We start from the raw sequence: 21,231 nt of genomic DNA, 5'->3' as shown, positions 1-21,231 counted from the left end.
ATCACCATCCTCATCAAAGAAGCTGTTGAGCGTGAACGGAAGTGACCAAATGCCATAGAGGTCAATGACAATGATGTTCAAAACATCATCAGAGAAAATCAAGCATCAACCATCTCCTCTGAAGAAATATTTGATATTTCCTGTGTTGGTTCTGAGCTTAAAAACAAAGATGGCTTGATGATCCCACACCTCTGCAGGGTTGTTTGCAAAAATGAAACAAGCAAACACAAATTCATTTTCTCAATAAATTCACTTGCAAAGAACAACAACAACCATAAGAACCTTCATTCTCGCCCTGATCTAACCTTACAGCAACATGTACGATCTCAGGAGCTACATTCTGACCTCAAAGGATTGCATGAATTAGGTAATACAAATAAATACATTGATTACCATGCTGACTGTATCCAAAGCAAGAGCCTCAACCCACGTCACAATATCTGTCACCCAAACGTCCAGCATTAGAGATGCACGCCCCTTACTTCCTCCAGACTTACTACTTCATATCTTAAATGCAAACTACTTACTGCAAGAAGCCTCGCAAATAAAATGCATGATTTCCTCATCCTTCTAAGCTCAGCCACATTTAACATTATATTTGTCTGTGAGACATGGTTAAATGCATCTTTCCCAGACTCCATTACCACTACAAGAGAATATCAAATTTTTTGGTCAGATCGTGAAAACCGTAGTGGTGGTGGAGTTGCTATATTTTATAAAAAGTCTCTAAATCTAAAAAAGATCCAAATTATACAAGAGCTTGCTCTTCCCGAGATCATCATCTGTGAACTGTCCTTAAACATCTCAATCCGCTTCTTACTTTGCTATCGTGCCCCTGACAATGATATAATTCATGCAAACAAGCTAACTTCACTACTGACATGGGCTGCCTCCTGCCCACACCCTCTCATTTTTCTTGGTGACCTCAACTTACCTCTTATAAATTGGACACTAAATAAATGTACATTTGAACCCATTCATACAACCCTGTACACTGGCATTACCACACTAGGACTGGAACAACTAGTAATCAACAATACTAGACTTAACAACTGCCTCAATCTCATCTTCTGCAACAGTTTGAATTCAATTTATGGAATAAAATTAATATCCCTTTTCCACAGCATGATTGACTTTTGTCTCAATGTATCTCCTCACAAAAATCACCATAACGACAGGATCCTCAATTATAACTTCAAAAAAGGCAACTATGATCTTATAGACAATGATTTCTCATCTCTTGACTGGCAAATTCTATTCGCTGGGTGCAATACTGTTGAAGACCATTACAACATATTTTTACTTGAAGTCAAAAGAGTCATCAAACTATATGTACCAATAACAACTCCCAAAACCAGAAAAACAAATTACCCATAACAATAAGGAAGCTCCAATCCAAAAAGAAATCCCTTTGGCGGAAAAACAAATCTGGTCACATTTCCAACTTCAAAAGCCGATACAAATATTTATGCCACCAGGTAAAGACTGAATGCACCAATTATCACATTAAACAAGAGGAAAACCTTCTATGCACCAATTCCACCCATGCTTTCTACAATTTTGTAAACAACAAACTAAAAGACTCAAGGTCCATCCCACCCCTAAAAGAACCAAATGGTTAAGACTGCAATGATGACACCATTAAAGCCAACCTCTCGAACACATTCTTTGGCTCAGTATTTGTAAACAGCAATGGATCATGCCCAATATTTCCTAGTTGAACCACAGACAACTACAATGATCTAATACATATCAATTTTACAGAAGACAATGTTGAAAAAACACTACACAATCTAAACCATCTTTATCTATTGGACCAGACAGAATATGTGCCTACTTCTTAAAAAAGCTATCCACTGCCATAGCCAAACCTCTAAGCATAATCTTTGAAAAATCGTTCAGGACCAGCTCCTTGCCAAAACTATGGTCACTAGCCACAGTCATTGCCATCTTCAAAAAGGGACACCCCAGCCTAGTTGAAACTTACACACCAATCTCTTTATGCTGCGTCACCTGTAAAGTCATAGAATCAATTATTAACCAATCCATTATCCTCCACTTAGAGACAAACAACTTACTCTCTAATAAACAATTTGGTTTCAGAAGGAAACTCGCCTGGAACCTGCAACTCTTGCACTGTAAAAACATATGGACTACACAACTTGATCAGGGCAAAGCAATTGACGCAATTTACATAGACTTCTGTAAAGTCTTTGATTCAGTGGTACACGACAAACTACTCCTAAAACTAAGGTCTTATGGTATCTCTGGATACCTGCATAACTGGATAGAAGCATTCCTATCAAACAAGTAACAAATGGTCAAAATTGGGAGCATCCTATCAAATCCTGTACCTGTCCACAATGATGTCCCCCAAGGCAGTGTTCTAGGACCAACTTTCTTCATACTCTATATTAATGACCTCTGTGATTATATTAAGAGCAACTGTGTTCATTTCGCTGATGATGTAAAGCTATTCAACACCACAGACAATGCTGCTACCCTTCAAAAAGACCTTGACTATGTATCAGAATGGTCAAACAAATGGCAACTTCAAATCTCAACAAATAAATGCTCTATCTTACATATTGGCAAAAAAAATAAAAAAATCAAATACAAGCTGAATAGTCAAGACCTTGTTGATGACAAAAACTTTGTCAAGGACCTTGGAGTACTCATCTCAAATGATCTAAGTGCTAGAGCCCACTGTAACTACATAGCCCAAAAGGCATTAAGAGTTGTTAACCTAATCCTGCGTAGCTTTTTCTCTGGTAATATCACTCTACTAACTAGAGCATACAAAACATTTGCTAGACCAATACTTGAATACAGCTCATCAGTCTGGAACCCACATTACATATCTGATATTAATACAATTGAGAAAGTCCAGAAATATTTTAAGAGAAGAATCCTCCACTCCTCTACTCATAGCAGAATACCTTATGCCACCAGACTTGAAATTTTAGACCTAGACAACCTAGAACTATGCCGTCTTTGATTTGATCTAAGCATGGTATATAAAATCATACATTGCAATGTCCTACCTGTCAATGAATACTTCAGCTTCAACCAAAACAATACAAGAGCACAAAATAGATACAAACTAAAGATAAACCACACCAAACTTGATTGCAGGAAATACAACTTCAGCAACAGAGTAGTCAATATCTGGAATACTCTATCTGACTCTGTGGTTTCTTCCCCAAACCCCAAAATCTTCAACATTAGACTGTCTACAATTGACCTCTCCCCTTTCCTAAGAGGTCTTTGGGGGGCGTGCATAAGCGCACCAATGTGCCTACCGTCCCTGTCCTATTGTTTCTTTTTTTCTTTCTTATTCGTATCCATTTCATGTATTTATAACCATGTTTATACTTATGCCTGTTATCTAATAATTGTTTGACAAAATAAATAAATAAATATAAAATAAAAATAAATAAACATCTTACAACACCCTTGATCAAGCTGATCCTATAGTGCTGTGTTCAACTGCCAGTTCTGTTGGTAGAACAAGCACTATAATGTAACAATATGATAGAATAAGGAAAGTCAAAGTTCATACTTGTAATGGACTGTGATCAAGACACTTAGACTTACAATAAGACTTAGAATAACTTTACTGTCACTTTGAATGTACACTTATCGGCATACATTAAAATGAAATTTTATTGCGTACAGCTCTCAAAGAGTCGCCATCTCCAATACACACTACATAAACATGACAAAATTAATTAATAAATACAAAATTATGCATATACCCACATATATTATATGACATAGAGAAACAACACAGTCTAGTTCGGATGTATACAAGTACATGGCAAGAAAAACAAATCTTGCAAGTTTACCAGTATAGGATGGTATAGGGACAAAGCTGTTGCAGAATCTGGTAGTCCTGCTAGAAATACTTCAAAAACCTCCTCCCAGATAGGAGCAACAGAAACAGACCATAAAGTGGGTGTGTGGGGTCTCTAACAATGCTTTGAGCTTTAAGAACATAGTGCTTATAAGGAGTATCCAGAATAACAGGAAGTGAGCTTCCTATAATCTTCTTGGCTGTCCTTACCACTCTCTGAATGGGTTTTCTATCTGAGGCCCTGCTGCCACCAAACCAAACAGTGATGCAGTTTGTTAAAATGCTCTCAATCGTGTCTCTGTAAAAAGTGGCCAGGACCCAAGAAGAAAGATGTGTTCTCCTCATCCGATGCAGGAAATGCAGATGCTGGTTTGCAAGCTTCACTAACGATGGTGTGTGGAGAGACCTGAATTGGATTGTTAGTTATCTACACCCTCAGATACTGAATACTGTTAACTACCTCTACAACTGCATCCTTAATACTGAATGGATATGACTATGCCAGCTCTGTCTAAAATCTACAATGATCTCCACTGAAAATATATAAAGGCAAATAAAGCCAAGGAAAAGTTACTCCATTCCCAATGTGCTTTGATGGGTAAAAATTTGAAACATCTATTAATTGAAAGACTTCAACATCAGTGTTTCAAGCAACTAGTTGTTTGTGCCTGGAAGTAAAATGGCAGCACTGTCTATTATATGCAACAACCAAAAAGCTTCCCCTCAATACAAACACCACCACCATTGAATCTGCAAAACTGAAGGTGCTTTAAAACTACATATTTTATTTCATGGATTTAAGGCATGTTCCTGCTTTGATTTACTGATCTACTTTGATAGGATTTTGATCAAAGGTTTGTCCTTCAAACAATGCAGATACCTATAGTATATTTGCTGTTGAATGAAGTCACGTTTAAGAAATTTCCATGGTACAAAATTAAATATTATAAATAGAGGAACAGAGCCTTTCAAGAGAATTTAAACATACACGTACTGATTTCTTTCAACAACCTCTTTCATGTGAAGTGTAAAAAATAAGAGGGGTGGGGGGAGAGAGGGAGTGAGAGAGAGAGAAGAGTGGTACTCCAGTGGAAGGAAATGCAGAGGGAGGAATTTATGGACTTCAAAGTCTTGTTCCTCTACAGATTTCTTTGTAAGACAAATCTCATTTGCAGTGCAAATCTAAAACATCAGACTTCTTTTTCTTTTTCTTTTCCATTAGCAAGTGATAGGACACTGGCATTCTAATGCCTATAAAGTTCATTATGCACTCAAAAAGTGATTGTCTGAAGTAAAATATTGTCACACTATGGAACATTTCAGAGATTTCCAAGTGCCCTTGCTGAGTGCCCTCCTCATTAAACTACCCAGTGTGTGTTCTCAGCTGGACAGCATCTTTACAACTTCCAACTAAGTGAAGTGGAGCTCTTGGAAGGCACAAAATGCTGCAGATCCAAGGTGGAAGAAAATGAAGACTATCTCATTATAGGCAGCAAGCATAAAAGCTCTGGCCTTCTGTGGAGGTGGCAAAGATTGATCTGAGGCAGCCTTGGTCACTCTAGGTTGAAGATAAGTATGGAAACATACCTTTTCTCCATTCTCAAGACAAGAATATGAAACAAATTGCACATTCTCTGGGGCATTATATTGCAGATCGGAGTTCTTGCAACACTGAATTTGCTTCCATCTTTTTGAGCTGATGTGGGAGAACAGTTAAAAACTTTCATTTCTACGTTTTGAACTTTCTGTTGGCTTTGCTTCAGTTATATTCAAATGTAACAAAACTTTTTCACAGTTTAGTATTAATTACTGAACTCCACATGTATCTTTGTAGATGTATTCATGCATTACATAATTTCTTTAGAGTGATTTTCTGTAACTTGAAAAGACACGGGCACACAAAGGTTATATTTTTGATGGGCAAAAATATATACAGCACTATTTCATATGCATAGTTGCATGACAATAGCTCTCTGCAAATATTTCTTGTGATAGTGAACTTAATAATATCAGGATAAGTATAATGTTCTTTATGATACACAAACTATGGGAGTGCATATCTAAATATTTCAATCGGGTTCAGTTTTTGTGAAGAATTTACTACATCTATCCCCAATAAATATATGAATAAGAAAAGTAGAATTCAGAAGGTTGTGCCATAGTTCTTTACGTTTTAAGTATACAAAGTGTATATCTATCCAGGTTGCATATATTAACAACATTGCATGAAAATGTACAAGAAGTTTCATAAAGATTTCTTTAAAATGTTGCAATAGTTACTGAATAAGGACAAAACAACTGTAAATGTATATGAAATGGAAGGTCATTGAAGATAACTAAAATGTCCATCCTTCAGAGAAAATATATGTATATATAAGTAAATCAGACCTAAATTCTTCAATCAAATGGGATTTCCAAAGGAAATTTCTTCCTGCCTGCCTGTACTCAATCTTTTATCTCAATCTTTTTTCTCAATCATCTAGAATTGACTCAGAGAAAAGAAGAAAAGCACAATAATATTCCCATCCCCATTCCCTGCAAATGGTCCTGAAGAATAGCATGATTGACGATAATGAAAACCACTGAGAAATTGGAAGACCCAAGATGGTTGCACTAATCCCATCCTGGATACATCATAGATCTTATTCTAATATATGACTAAAGGGTAGATTTTGAAAAATCTAGAGCAAATACTGGTACAGGAAAGTGTACTTGTGAATTTCTACGTTGCTGAAATTCACTCACTATATATAGGAGGAGCAGAAATGGTTAATAAAAATATAGCATATGGTTCTTTCAGTGGCATTACATTTTGAAATAGGACTGTGTACTATATTATACAATTAATCTACAGAGTATTCACTGAAAACACTTAATAATCACTTTAATGCATTGGTGACTGCAAATGCATTGGAGACTTTTAACACAGTAGAGATATTTTTGTGCTATGGACATTTTGCAGGGGCATAATGACCTCTTGTCTGTAATACAGGCTACTGACCATGATTATAGGGTGTATGTCTTTAACAGTTATGTTTCAAACAATTTAAAGACACAATCAAGTATTATTGGCTTAGATAAGTAGGTTTATTCACATTCAAGCTATGCTCAAGCCTAGAATGTGTGACCAGGGAAATGGAATTTATTTACAATACCATGTAAATAATGCTATTTTCAGCATGCTTTCTTTTCATTTTGAAATAATTAAACAGGAAGCAAAGGTAACATATGGCTAATATCTAAGATTCTCTGGCTCTGTTCTGTTTGCCCTACATAATAAAATGCATTCAGCTATTAATTCATGCTGGTGGGTAAAATAATTAAACTTATTACCTGACCAGCTGTTAGAGTCTTAGTAAGAGCAGCCATCAAGTTGGCTTGTTTGCTTTACTTAGAATAGTAATCAAAAGGAATAGCATTTTTGAAAGACAAATATATTGAATTTTGAATTACAATCAGTAACATGACTGATGACTACTTCATGCTGAGATTTTCCTAAAATCTGCTTGCAGGAAATAGATAGATCCATTCTACTCTGATCCTCTACCTAATGAATTATCCATTTCTAATTTTCTGGTCTCTGAATGTGTGAATATGACAGCTCCTAGAATCCAAAGCTGACAGTTTAAGAAAGGGGGCAAAGATACCCTGAACTGATTTGTGTTTAAGTTTAAAACTATACTTATTTCAATAATATTAGATTTACCCAGAACTGGTATGGATAAATTAATATTCTTCTAATATTTCTGTGCATGGCATAAATATTCAAGGTGGCCTTGTTATTTTATGTAGGTAGATTTTTTTTAATTCCAATACCCTACTTAAGGAGACCCATAGAATAATATGGCTCTCCCTTGCTTCCAAAAGAAAGGGAAATCAGAAAATTTCCTCCATTAATATATTGAGAAAACAAAATAAAGATCTTATTGGATTAAAACTTTGTGAATGAAGTTCTAATTATTTTTCTTTTACTTTTATAGTAATCGTTTCTTATCTTACATGAGCATCCAGGAGTTGGTTAGCATAACTGATCGTCTAATGCCTGGCGAGGTAAGTTGCTATTTTCAGCCACCCAGGGAGCAATGATTACAACAGGGTCTGACAGTAAGAGCACATAATTAGCTCAATAAGGATGACACTGAGATGGTATTTCTAAGGTTCATTAATTAATATAGTGAGATACATCCTTGGTAATAAGTGTTGCAAAAAATCTGCCTGGAGCCAATATTCAGGACACTATGACATTCCTGTTAAGGTCATTGCCGGATCTGTCAAAGAATATATTGTGTAATTTATATGCAAAAGAAGGTGAGTGAATTACAGCACACACAAAGGGATGTTAAATGTTTTAGCAAGACCTGAAAGCAGACAGAAAAAGTGAAACTTGTCTTAAGAAAGAATAACAGCAACAGCAGTATTCCTTTTCATTTTTCTCAGCTCATAATTGCCAGTTTGATTTCTTCCCTCTACCTCATTTCACCCCACCTATTGAAAAGAAATCCTTTGATATGGATATTCAGAGGAAAATTTGAGAGGCAAATATCACCTGATCAGATAACTAAGAGATTAACTTGATTTGTGGCAAATACAAAATATCTATTGTAAAAATTATGTTTTTATATCTCTTATGATTGTCTTAACATTTACATAGACAAGGTTCTGAACAAATTTAATAATCTGATAGCTTGTTTCTATTCTACTATGGACTAATTTTTTCTTTCAATCTATCATTTTATGAACTTTTTCAGTTCTCATGCACATCACTCCCATACCAACAGAGTATGGATAACCAAGAAATTTCTGGTCAATTTGAGGACATTGAATTTGTCCTGCAGGTAATCTCAGATGTTTGCTAAAGAATTAACAAACAAGTAACAATTATGGAAAAGACTTGCATATTATCAATAAATGTGAAGTCAAGATTGCATACAAGATACATACTATATATGAATTGGGCTGTCACAAAATTGACAATAATACTGTACATATCCATATTGAATGCCTTTGAGAAAATAAGAGCATGAACAAGTTTGGGAGCATATTCTAATGCCTTTTTGTACATTGAATAGACTTATGTTCACAACTGATCGCTTTCTGATACCATAAGTTCACTGTCTGTATTCCTCATAGCTGTACATCTGATGTCAGCACAAAAGATGGCTAATAAGTACATAACATATTCAGTTGGGTTTATCGAAAAGAGGGACTATGAGATATATAATATCTAACATTAAGATATTAAATGATCATTATTTAAAATGCCAACCATATTTTTTTTATCAAATAGTACAGTACTTCAATTGATAGCTTAATATTTATTGTCACATCTGTTTCACTGAAAATCACTCATTGAATGACCCATATAGTCTATTTGTTGTTGTTTTATTTTGCTTGTTGATCCCTTAATTTACTTAATAGGCTTTAATCAGCATTTCATTATTTTTATATTTTTTTAAAAAAATTAAAAATTGTCTTAGTTTACAAACTTGCAGATTTTTGTACCAATGAAATGATATCAATTGCCTCTCAACCTGATAAGTTTACTGTTACAGAAAATTATTTACCTATATCCATACTTTATTGTGTAAAGATCATGTGTAAAAATCAATGTTCTTTTTCCTATGTTTGGGCTGTTTATGAAGCAGCCAGGATGGCAAAGAATGCTGTTATCTTGTGTAATCTGTTGGAAATATTGGAAACACCTTTTTCAATAGAGAGAACTATCTCAGATGACAGGGAAGTCCTTTCTAATCTTACAATCCAGTGATTCAAGGCAAGAAAGGAAGAGATCTAGCTTACAAAGTGACTTGTAAAAAACCTTTTCCAGTCAATCCACATTACCATCCACTGTTATCACCACCAATTTGCTTTCCTAGGCTGGCAATCTCTACTATGAGAAATGATGAAGACGGTTTGCCTTTCCCATATCTCAAACTAGCATCTCTTCAATAGCAAACACATAATTTTCTGGAAATTGGAATTGTTTTCTTAGCATGTCATAGCCAGCATGATCATAAACACCATTTCTTATTGTGATTAATGAATAATATTGTAGTCATTGTGTGGGAAAGGTTTACTTTACTTTTCAAAGCAATATTTTACTGCAGATGAGTCTCCCTTCAGTAATCTGTCTTCAAGACAATTTTATTTATTTTCATTTTCATTTTTATTTTATTTTGACTTTCTTTAGAAAGTTAAAGAATCTCATGTTGTGTTACACCCTTTTGTTCATCAATGAAATGCAATGTGTTTCTCGGGAGATAGATGGATAGATAGATAGATAGATAGATAGATAGATAGATAGATAGATAGACAGACAGACAGACAGACAGACAGACAGACAGACAGACAGACAGACAGACAGACAGACAGACAGACAGACAGACAGATAGATAGATAGATAGATAGATAGATAGATATGGTGATGGATGACTTGGATCAAATTTTGTTTTGTCTAAAATAAAATGTTAACAAAAAGCAATGCTAAAGCACTCCATAATTAATTCTAAAGCTTTATGACATAATTCAGTAGATGCTGAAAAAGCCATATAAAGATTTGTTTCCAGACAGAAAACAGCTTTCTGAATTAACAACTTATAGGCTTTTAAGGGGCAGTGAAAACAAAATGGGGAGAAGGTTTACAATTGAAATAGGAAAGTATTTGTTTTCTGGAGTAGTAAATGATGTGTCATCATTAATAACCATAAGAAATGGTTGGCAAATCAAGCAAAATAAAGAAAACAATGACAGCCTGTCACTACTTAATGAAGCTGAAGGATTCAAGGTAGTCTATCATGGCATTTTAACCTGAGCATCAGAGTTCTCTTTATTAAAAGGCATTTATCTAATGGAGCATTGAAAGGTTTTTTTGTAATTATGGATGAGTTTACTGATCATAAGATGATTGAAAAGGACTAAAAAGGAGTTCATTTATAACAAGTTGGAATAGAGCATACATTAATGAATGAAATGACTGATGAAACAAAATGAGGAGGAAGAAGAAAAAATATTGTATATTGTGCAAAGGGACAACAATCTGCAAAAAGCATAATCAAATAAAAGATGAAGAAGATAAGATTCAAAAAGGCCAAGAAAATTAAGAGTGATTTTCATAGTTATAATAGGGTAAGAAGACCAAAAAAATAATGACAACAAATCAAGCCCTTCATCCTCACAGCAATATGGACAGAGTATTTTCTAAGGAAAATAAGTGGGCATGGAATATTGCAAGTACATCAGATGAAAAAAGGGCATTGGAAGAATATCTGAAAATACTATGGTTTTTCCTACAGATGGTTTGTGTCTCCTGTTCCTCCTCTCTTCCCCCATGAATTGTATACTATACACATTGTTTTAGCATAGTTGCGAATTCTGACAATTTCCCCCTGTGTTATATCTACATGTTTAGTCACCTAAACCATTTCAAGATATTCACTTTATGCATCACTGTATTCACTTCAACAAAACATATAGTGTGACATGATTTGCATGTTGCAATTGCTTATTTTAACTTACACATCAAAGCCATTTCTCATTGTCATTCTTTCCAGAAAGCAAAATCTGATTCTTTCTTTTCCCCTATGTAATTTGTGTCAGTGATTCTTATCGTGATTATAGCACTGTCAAAAGTAGTGATATATTGGTTTTTATTCTACATAGGATAAACTGTAAATTGGATAATAGTTGTCATTTTCAGATTCCAAGGGTTTTCTTTCTTTTAACACATCCCGTAGCATTATGTTATGGTTAGCTAAATTTTGGCTTCCATTGCATGTTAGCTTTAAAGATGCTATATTGCCTTTTCTAATATTTAAATATTAAAAAAATGTATATAATGTCTTTGGGAATGTTTTTATGCAGAAAACAGAGTTTCAGGTCTGGAAAAATGAAATCTCATCTGTTTTCACAAAAACTGAATACCAAAGTGTAATAATGCACGGTGACTGAATGAGTATCTCACTATTTTGAGAATACAGTTAGATCCAGATTAAAAGAGATTCTAATATGAATCTACTTTGAACCACACTAAGAAATGTTAGTGAAGCCCAGTGGAAACAATTTGCTTCACAGTGGTGGGAAAATAAAATAAAATGGGAATGAGAAGAGATAGAGAAACCCATTTAGTTGCCAACAGAAAATAGAGATTGGAAGATTTTAATTAAATCAATTACATCACTGAAGCATTATCTCTGAACTATTTATATAAATTTGATTTATGTTTACACAGGCTTAGATGTATTATACTCTAGAAGCTATAGTGAATCCTGTCCTCCATGTTACCACACATTAAAATGCTTAATATGTCACAATCAGTTCTTTATTTGTAATGCAGAGGATTAGGCCTAATCAAGCATGATTTTTCTGAAATGGTGGATCACCCAAATTGGATTTAATGCAACTGTAGAAAACAAGATAAAAGACAATGAAACCATTGCGAATGCTCCATGTAATATTGACTTTAGTGAACCTTTCTATATCCCTCTAATAATATTAGAGGGTTGTTTACAGAGATTAGGTATAATGCTCACATCATTTAAAAAGGAATGTTGCAGTGCTTTTAAAGTAGGGCAGTATTAGGAATATAAGTAAATCTAGGGACCTTTGGTATGAGCAAATGGAAAATGCTGAAGAAATGTAAGTAAGAAACTATTGGAATCTTGAATCCAACATATCTTCAGCAGTGGTGGGATTCAAATTTGTTTTACTACCGGTTCTGTGGGCGTGGCTTGGGGAAGGATACTGTAAAATCTCCATTCCCTCTCCACCCCACTAACCTGCTTTCCAGTTCTGTTCTCCTGTGCAGGGCAACAAACAAAGAACCAGCCCATCAGCTGGGACTCAGGAGGCAGAGAATAGATGGAGGTGGGGCCAGTCAGAGGGGGTATTTGCCGGTTTTCTGAACTGCTCAAAATTTCTGCTACCGGTTGTCCAGAACTGGTCAGAACCTGATTTTCAGATTCTTTCTACTGACAAAATAAAGGCAGAAGACCAATTTCTTTATGGCTAACTTCATTAGCCAAATCATAAATATGATGTATCCTGTCAATCATTTGATTTCTCTGTTTTCTTTCTAAAAGAAGCTCTGAAGTCTTCTCCTGACCGTCCTTTAAAAATGGAATTAATGGAATCTTGCAGAACAATATAAATCTGCCCAGTTCTACCTACCACGTATTGTATAAGGTGTACATAAGTGCACAATTGTGCCTACCATCCGTGTCCTATTGTTCCCAATTATTAGTTCCTATTTCTTGTATTTCAATTTATGTTTATTCTTGTTTCCGTTATATTGTAAGCTATTGATAAATAAATAAATAAATAAATAAACAAACAAACAAACAAACAAACAAATAAATAAATGTACAAAGAATTATTTAGAACCTGGAGCAAATTGTTTATAGCAGTTTGGGAAGAGAGATAAACAAGTTTAATCTAACAACAGCTGATTTTCTAAAATGGGGGCATGGAAGTTTTATGGGACAATTTAGGGAAATTGGCCTCATTTTTTTTTCAAGACATACATATATACATATAGTTATGTATAAATATGGATATTGAAAGAACAGGATATGATGAAACTGGAGAAAATAGGAAAACATATAATGAGACCCAAATTAAAGTTAGGAGTATTGAGATACTGCTGAACATAACATTTAATGAATACAAGTAATCTAAATCTCACCAACAATGCTCTGTGTGTGGGATGTGGATTTGTTCTTGGATGAACATGTGCCACAGATTGTCCTTGGATTTTTTTTTGTGCTTCTGCCTCCTCCAAATGCTAAAGGAAAATGGAGTATGGCTTCGCATAGTGCACTTGTTCTGAGAGTGTGGGCTGATGGGTAAAGGGGTTGAGTCACATTTGTCCTCAGAGCATATTTTCTTGTACATGTATGGTGTCCGTATTTTCTGTTGTTCTTTAAAGTTCAGACGTTTTCATCTGCCATCATCAGGCTTCTGTATTGTGTCCGTCTGTGAGTCAGACTTTACAGTGGTTTCAGATTTAAATTTGGGGCAGCCTATTGCTGTGCCAGAATGGTTTTTTCTTCATCCTGATTGGTTGGGAGTCTTGGTCTGTGTTTATTGGTCTCGGAGTTTGCTGTGTTCTGCTTGATTGGTGTCTCTAATATCTTCTGTCTGTTTTTTGGCTCTTTTTGTATCTTGATTGGCTGGCAGCATTGTGTTGCTTTATTGGAGGCCTTTAGTGCAGCTTGGCTTCGGGTAAATGGACGGCTATCATTAGTTAGGAAGCTGGGTTTCATCTGGGTGCCTGGTTGGGATGTGTTTGAGCTGGAGGTATCAGGGGGGATCTGTTTGTGCCCAGGTGTTTGCCTGGCTTGTGGTGTGGAGATTTTTTTGTTTGTGAGTGCAGGCTTCCAAATGATTGACAGCCTGGTGGAATCATCTCTTCTATTCATGGTTTCTGGTCTTTTTTCAATCTACAAAACGTAACTACAAAACCTAGCTAAACACCGAGCAAAAGAGCTACAGCCCCATGCTGAAACAGCAGCTTCTCATGTAAAAAACTCATACCACTTCTTGGAAATGATCAAAGATCTACACGTGGAGCAAGAAGATCTGCTTGTAAGTTTTGACGTGGTTTCACTATTCACTCAAGTCCCAATAAAAGAGACCCTTGAAATCATCAAAAATAAATACCAACCAGCTAAACACCTCATGGAACTAACAGAACACTGCTTAACCAACACATATTTCATATACAAAGGACAAAGATACAAACAAATAGAAGGAGCTCCCATGGGATCACCACTGTCACCTGTCATTGCAAACCTGTTCATGGAAGAATTCGAATCCAGAGCCCTGGCCAATGCCATCCTCAAACCCAAACTATGGTTAAGATACATCGATGACACATTCGTGATTTGGCCCCATGGACAAGAAAACCTAAACAATTTCCTAACACACCTAAACAGCGCACACCCCCAAAATCAAGTTCACCATGGAAACAGAAACAAACAAACAACTACCATTCCTAGATGTACTAATCTACAAAAAAACAGATGGCACACTAGGACACACCATATACCAGAAGAAAACACACACTAACCTCTACCTCAACGCCCAATCCCACCACCACCCAGCACAGATAAACTCCGTGGCTAAAACACTAATTACCAGAACCAAACGCCTGGCAGACAAGACACACATTAAGACTGAACTATGCACCCTGACTAAAATATTGACAGCCAACGGCTTCCACAAAAGCAAAATCACCAACTTGATCCACAAAAACACACTGAGACATAATAGAGACCCAGAAGATGAACAGACCCATGGAACAGCTGTCCTGCCCTACATAAGAGGCACTACAGACAAAATTAGTAAGATACTATACAGACACCACATCAAGACTGCCTTCAAAACAGACAGAAAAATAGCAGCCATCCTCAGAAACCCCAAAGACAAAATTGACCTGGAAAACCAAGGCATATACGAAGTCCCCTGTGCATCATGCCCGGCCACATACATTGGACAGACCAATAGAAGAATAAGCACCCGCCTGGATGAACACAAAAATGCAGTCAAAAAGCTGGAACACACTTCCTCACTAGTCCAACACATGGAAGCCACAGGTCATAGCATCAACTTCAATGGCACCAAAACCCTAGCCACTATAGAAAACCCTAACCACAGAATCATCAGAGAAGCCATAGAGATTGAAAAAAGACCAGAAAGCATGAACAGAAGAGATGATTCCACCAGGCTGTCAATCATTTGGAAGCCTGCACTCACAAACAAAAAAATCTCCACACCACAAGCCAGGCAAACACCTGGGCACAAACAGATCCCCCCCTGATACTTCCAGCTCAAACACACCCCAACCAGGCACCCAGATGAAACCCAGCTTCCTAACTAATGATAGCCGTCCATTTACCCGAAGCCAAGCTGCACTAAAGGCCTCCAATAAAGCAACACAATGCTGCCAGCCAATCAAGATACAAAAAGAGCCAAAAACAGACAGAAGATATTAGAGACACCAATCAAGCAGAACACAGCAAACTCCGAGACCAATAAACACAGACCAAGACTCCCAACCAATCAGGATGAAGAAAAACCATTCTGGCACAGCAATAGGCTGCCCCAAATTTAAATCTGAAACCACTGTAAAAGTCTGACTCACAGACGGACACAATACAGAAGCCTGATGATGGCAGATGAGATTCTGCTGAAACGTTGCTACAACTTTAAAAGCACCACTACTATGACGTGGGAAAATACCGGAACAAAGCTGAAGGCCATACATGTAAGTACCGTGAAAACTTAAGAATATATATATATATATATATATATATATATATATATATATATATATATATATATATATATATATATATATATATATGGATCTTTGGTTATTCGGGTTCTCTCCCGCGTAAGATTCAAAGTATCTAGGCAAGCGTTTCGGCGAGGTCCCACTCGCCATCTTCAGGCTGGTGCTTTCGGCTTGGTGCCAGTGCAAGCAGTGTGTGACCGGAGCTGCCATCTCTCTATATATACAAGTGGTGGGGGATGGTGTGCTGGGCTGGTTGGCTGTGCTGCAGCCTCTTGATTGGTTGATGGAGTTGATGTTGGTATAATGGGCTGTGTAATGGCCTTTTGTTGTAGAGATATCCTGGATCTTGTGCTGTCATCTCCTGGGTCGTTAGCCTCTTGTGTTTTAACGGCTTGGGTAATGGGTTGTGTGATGGGCTTGTGAGTTCTTTTGTTGTGGTATCCTGGGTCTTGCGTTGTAATCTCCTGGGTCGTTTGTGTTTTGATCTCTTTTCGATTAGCCTCCTGTGTAGTAACAGCTTGGGTAATTGGACAAACTAACAGAAGAATAAGTGCACGCGTTGAAGAACATAAGAACTCAATCAAAAAAGAAGAACCAACCTCTTCCCTGGTCCAACACCTCAAAGCCACAGGACATGAGATTGACCTTAAAAATACCAGAACTATCGCCAAAACTGAACACCACAGCAGCAGAATAATCAGAGAAGCCATAGAGATAGAAAAACGCCCACACAGCATGAATAAAAGAGATGACACCTCCCGCTTACCAGCCATTTGGAAACCCGCCCTCATGAACAGACGAGTACCCAACATGATAAATGACACCAGACCCACACCCATGAGGGCCACACAAGATGCCACCACCACACTTCCACGTAAAAATCAGACTCACACCCACACAGAAGATGAGACACGACCACAGACCAGAAGCCGCACTGCAGCTGCATCACTACCCACTTCAAACTCCTCTAAACCATACATGAAGCGAACTGACCCCCACCATGAAGATGTGGCACGACCACGAACTCGAAGCCAAACGAACACAGACCCAGACCCCAAACTCAAAGCCATATTAAAAACCCAAAATGCTACATCACAGCCACCCGCTCAGGACATCACATCAGAAAACTCAAGAAATTACACCTCAAGAACTCAAGAAGTCACAACACAGCAAATGACCCAGGATATCACAGCACAAGACCAAGGATACCACAGCAATAAATCTCACAAGGTCATCACACAACCCATTACCCAAGCTGTTACTACACAGGAGGCTAATCGAAAAGAGATCAAAACACAAACGACCCAGGAGATTACAAAGCAAGACCCAGGATACCACAACAAAAGAACTCACAAGCCCATCACACAACCCATTACCCAAGCCGTTAAAACACAAGAGGCTAACGACCCAGGAGATGACAGCACAAGATCCAGGATATTTCTACAACAAAAGGCCATTACACAGCCCATTATACCAACATCAACTCCATCAACCAATCAAGAGGCTGCAGCACAGCCAACCAGCCCAGCACACCATCCCCCACCACTTGTATATATAGAGAGATGGCAGCTCCGGTCACACACTGCTTGCACTGGCACCAAGCCGAAAGCACCAGCCTGAAGATGGCGAGTGGGACCTCGCCGAATATATATATATATATATATATATGTGGATCTTTGGTTATTCGGGTTTTCTCCCGCGTAAGATTCAAAGTATCTAGGCAACGTTATATATATATATATGTTTTCTTAAGTTTTCGCGGGTACTTACATGTATGGTGTTCGGCTTGGTTCGGGTATTTTCCCACGTCATTGTAGTTGTTCTTTTTAAAGTTGTAGCAACGTTTCAGCAGAATCTCATCTGCCATCATCAGGCTTCTGTATTGTGTCCGTCTGTGAGTCAGACTTTTACAGTGGTTTCAGATTTGAATTTGGGGCAGCCTATTGCTGTGCCAGAATGGTTTTTTCTTCATCCTGATTGGTTGGGAGTCTTGGTCTGTGTTTATTGGTCTCGGAGTTTGCTGTGTTCTGCTTGATGGGTGTCTCTGATATCTTCTGTCTGTTTTTTGGCTCTTTTTGGATCTTGATTGGCTGGCAGCATTGTGTTTCTTTAATGGAGGCCTTTAGTGCAGCTTGGCTTCGGGTAAATGGACGGCTATCATTAGTTAGGAAGCTGGGTTTCATCTGGGTGCCTGGTTGGGGTGTGTTTGAGCTGGAGGTATCAGGGGGGGATCTGTTTGTGCCCAGGTGTTTGCCTGGCTTGTGGTGTGGAGATTTTTTGTTTGTGAGTGCAGGCTTCCAAATGATTGACAGCCTGGTGGAATCATCTCTTCTGTTCATGCTTTCTGGTCTTTTTCAATCTCTATGGCTTCTCTGATGACTCTGTGGCTAGGGTTTTCCATAGTGGCCAGGGTTTTGGTGCCATTGAAGTTGATGCTATGACCTGTAGCTTCCATGTGTTGGACTAGTGAGGAAGTGTGTTCCAGCTTTTTGACTGCATTTTTGTGTTCATCCAGGCGGGTACTTATTCTTCTATTGGTCTGTCCAATGTATGTGGCCGGGCATGATGCACAGGGGACTTCGTATATGCCTTGGTTTTCCAGGTCAATTTTGTCTTTGGGGTTGCTAAGGATGGCTGCTATTTTTCTGTCTGTTTTGAAGGCAGTCCTGATGTGATGTCTGTGTAGTACCTTACTAATTTTGTCTGTAGTACCTCTTATGTAGGGCAGGACAGCTGTTCCATAGGTCTGTTCATCTTCTGGGTCTCTATTATGTTTCAGTGTGTTTTTGTGGATCAAGCTGGTGATTTTGCTTTTGTGGAAGCCGTTGGCTGTCAGTACTTTAGTCAGGGTGCATAGTTCAGCCTTAATGTGTGTCTTGTCTGCCAGGCGTTTGGTTCTGGTAATTAGTGTTTTAGCCACGGAGTTTATCTGTGCTGGGTGGTGGTGGGATTGGGCGTTGAGGTAGCGGCTGGTGTGTGTTTTCTTCTGGTATATGGTGTGTCCTAGTGTGCCATCTGTTTTTTTTGTAGATTAGTACATCTAGGAATGGTAGTTGTTTGTTTGTTTCTGTTTCCATGGTGAACTTGATTTTGGGGTGTGCGCTGTTTAGGTGTGTTAGGAAATTGTTTAGGTTTTCTTGTCCATGGGGCCAAATCACGAATGTGTCATCGATGTATCTTAACCATAGTTTGGGTTTGAGGATGGCATTGGCCAGGGCTCTGGATTCGAATTCTTCCATGAACAGGTTAGCAATGACAGGTGACAGTGGTGATCCCATGGGGGGCTCCTTCTATTTGTTTGTATCTTTGTCCTTTGTATATGAAATATGTGTTGGTTAAGCAGTGTTCTGTTAGTTCCATGAGGTGTTTGGCTGGTTGGTATTTATTTTTGATGATTTCAAGGGTCTCTTTTATCGGGACTTGAGTGAATAGTGAAACCACGTCAAAACTTACAAGCAGATCTTCTTGCTCCACGTGTAGATCTTTGATCATTTCCAAGAAGTGGTATGAGTTTTGTACATGTGAAGCTGCTGTTTCAGCATGGGGCTGTAGCTGCTTTGCTAGGTATTTGGCTAGGTTTTGTAGTGGTGCTCCTCTGGAGCTGACTATGGGTCTGAGAGGTATGCCTTCTTTGTGTATTTTTGGGAGGCCGTATAGTTTGGGGCATCTGGAAGATTTCTCTCTGGGTATAATCGTGTGTTGGATCTCTTTGCTTATGTGGCTGGTTATAATTTTCTTCTTGGTTAATTTTTCCAGATATGTGGTTGGGTCTGTGTTTATGGGTTTGTATGTGGAGTCTTGGAGTAGGTCTGTCAATTTTGTTTCGTAGTCTTTTCTGTCCATTACTACAGTGGCATTTCCTTTGTCTGCTGGGAGAATGATTATGCTGCTATCTCTTTTCAGGGTTTGTAGTGCTTTAATTTCATTTTTCTGTAAGTTGCTTTTTGGGTGGCTTGCTTGTGCATAGGATATTGGTAACTTGGTGTCTTATTTTATCAGCTTCATCTGTATTTAATTTAGTTAGGCTGGATTCTACTGCACATATGATGGATTCTGTGGGGATTTTTTTGGGTGCTATAGCATAATTGAATCCTTTGGTTAGAACATCTGTTTCTGTTTTGGTGAGTTCTCTGTTGGAAACGTTGTGCACTAATTGTTTCAGGTGTTGTTGTGAGTTGTTGGGGGTTTTCTTGTCATGTTCTAATTTCTTTAATTTTTTCAATAATTTTTCCTGTTTGTAAATGCCTTCAGAATCAGCTCTCCAAATTTAAAACAGAAATGGCTGTGAAAGTCTGACTCACAGACGGACACAATACAGAAGCCTGATGATGGCAGATGAGATTCTGCTGAAACGTTGCTACAACTTTAAAAGAACTACAATGACGTGGGAGAATACCCGAACCAAGCCGAACACCATACATACATACATACATACATACATACATACATACATACATACATACATATATATATATATATATATATATATATATATATATATATATATATATATATTCTTAAGTTTTTGCAGGTATTTATATGTATAGTATTCAGCTTTGTTCAGTATTTTCCCACGTCATTATAGTTGTGCTTTTAAAGTTGTAGCAATGTTTTGGCAGAATCTCATCTGCCATCATCAGGCTTCTGGATAGTGTTCGTCTGTGAGTCAGACTTTCACAGCCATTTCTGTTTTAAATTTGGGGCTAGCTTACTGCTGTGCCAGAATGGTTTTTTCTTCATCCTGATTGGTTGGGAGTCTTGGTCTGTGTTTATGGGTGTTGGAGTTTGCTGTGTTCTGCTTGATTGGTGTTTCTAATATCTTCTGTCTGTTTTGTAGCTTTTTTTGTATTGATTGGCTGGCAACATTGTGTTTCCTGTATTGGAGGCTTTTAGTGCAGCTTGGCTCCGAGTAAACGGATGGCTATCATTTATTAGGAAGCTAGGTTTCATCTGGGTGCCTGGTTGGGGTGTGTTTGAGCTGGAGGTATCAGGGGGAGTTTTTTTGTTTGAGAGTGCAGGCTTCCAGATAATTGACAGTCTGGTGGAGTAATCTCGTCTATTCATGCTTTCAGATCTTTTTTCA

At 37.6% G+C, this 21,231-nt stretch overlaps 1 protein-coding gene across 1 annotated transcript; it reads left to right on the top strand.

The window, feature by feature from the left end:
- Positions 1-549: 549 nt before the first annotated feature.
- Positions 550-8,998, top strand: LOC148130543 (uncharacterized). Its single transcript, XM_087967690.1, is given in 6 exon segments — positions 550-1,360; positions 1,363-1,478; positions 5,079-5,134; positions 7,837-7,906; positions 8,635-8,691; positions 8,987-8,998. Coding segments are annotated over 6 exon segments (1,122 nt in total).
- Positions 8,999-21,231: the final 12,233 nt, after the last annotated feature.

The sequence above is a fragment of the Notechis scutatus genome, chromosome 5, assembly GCF_049901735.1.
Source record: "Notechis scutatus isolate UNSWTSFEM ecotype Mainland chromosome 5, rNotScu1.2, whole genome shotgun sequence".
NCBI lineage: Eukaryota > Metazoa > Chordata > Lepidosauria > Squamata > Elapidae > Notechis > Notechis scutatus.
This window is presented reverse-complemented; position numbering and strand designations above follow the sequence as displayed.